The sequence below is a fragment of the Geospiza fortis genome, unplaced genomic scaffold, assembly GCF_000277835.1.
Source record: "Geospiza fortis unplaced genomic scaffold, GeoFor_1.0 scaffold1107, whole genome shotgun sequence".
NCBI classification, from domain to species: Eukaryota; Metazoa; Chordata; class Aves; order Passeriformes; family Thraupidae; genus Geospiza; species Geospiza fortis.
In genome coordinates this window covers 21,468-22,083 of record NW_005054897.1, presented here as the reverse complement: position 1 = coordinate 22,083, position 616 = coordinate 21,468, and the positions used below count along the sequence as shown (strand labels likewise).

General features: G+C 55.5%; 1 protein-coding gene across 1 annotated transcript in view; it reads right to left on the bottom strand.

The window, feature by feature from the left end:
- Positions 1 to 616, bottom strand: part of LOC102042767 (tenascin-X) — a gene marked incomplete at its 3' end in the record, with an annotated part of 25,520 nt that overhangs the window by 20,290 nt on the left and 4,614 nt on the right. Inside the window, 1 exon segment of the mRNA XM_031065583.1 lies at positions 10 to 360. Coding sequence (XP_030921443.1) covers positions 10 to 360 — 351 coding nt within the window.

Genomic DNA, 616 nt, shown 5'->3' with positions numbered 1-616 from the left:
GGGGGAGGCTGTAGCGGCGGGACGGGGACAGCCCTGGCACTGTCACCGAGCGGGACCCGCCATCGATGGGCAGGGCCTGGGGCTGGCCCTGGGCATCCCGGTACTGCAGCGTGAAGGAGTCAAAGGAGCCCTCGGGGACGCTCCAGTGCAGCTGCACAGAGCTGGGGGTGACACTGGAGACCCTCAGCTCCCCCAGCTCTGCCCGTGCTGGGAGTGCCTCAGATGCCAGGGGCTCAGGTTGGGGTTTCTCATGGGGTTCCTCTGAGGGCAACATCTGCTCCTCTGGTTCTTCTGCAGCTGTGATGGAGAGGTGATGGTGATGGGTATGTCCATCTGAGCATCCATCCACACTTTCATCTCCTGGATCATTCATTCTGGCTTTCATCATCAACTCATCCATTCAAGCATGGTTCTTTGCAGGCACATTTCACTTCAACCGATTCTCTAACTTCTCCCTCATTTGGATCACCCAGCCACCAAAACATTGAATTGATACATCAAATTCCAACAAACTGTCCCAACACCCAGTCACCATTGATCATCATCATTAGAATCACCATCCATCATTACCCATCACAGTCAGCACCCCTCCATCCATCCATCCATCCATCCATCC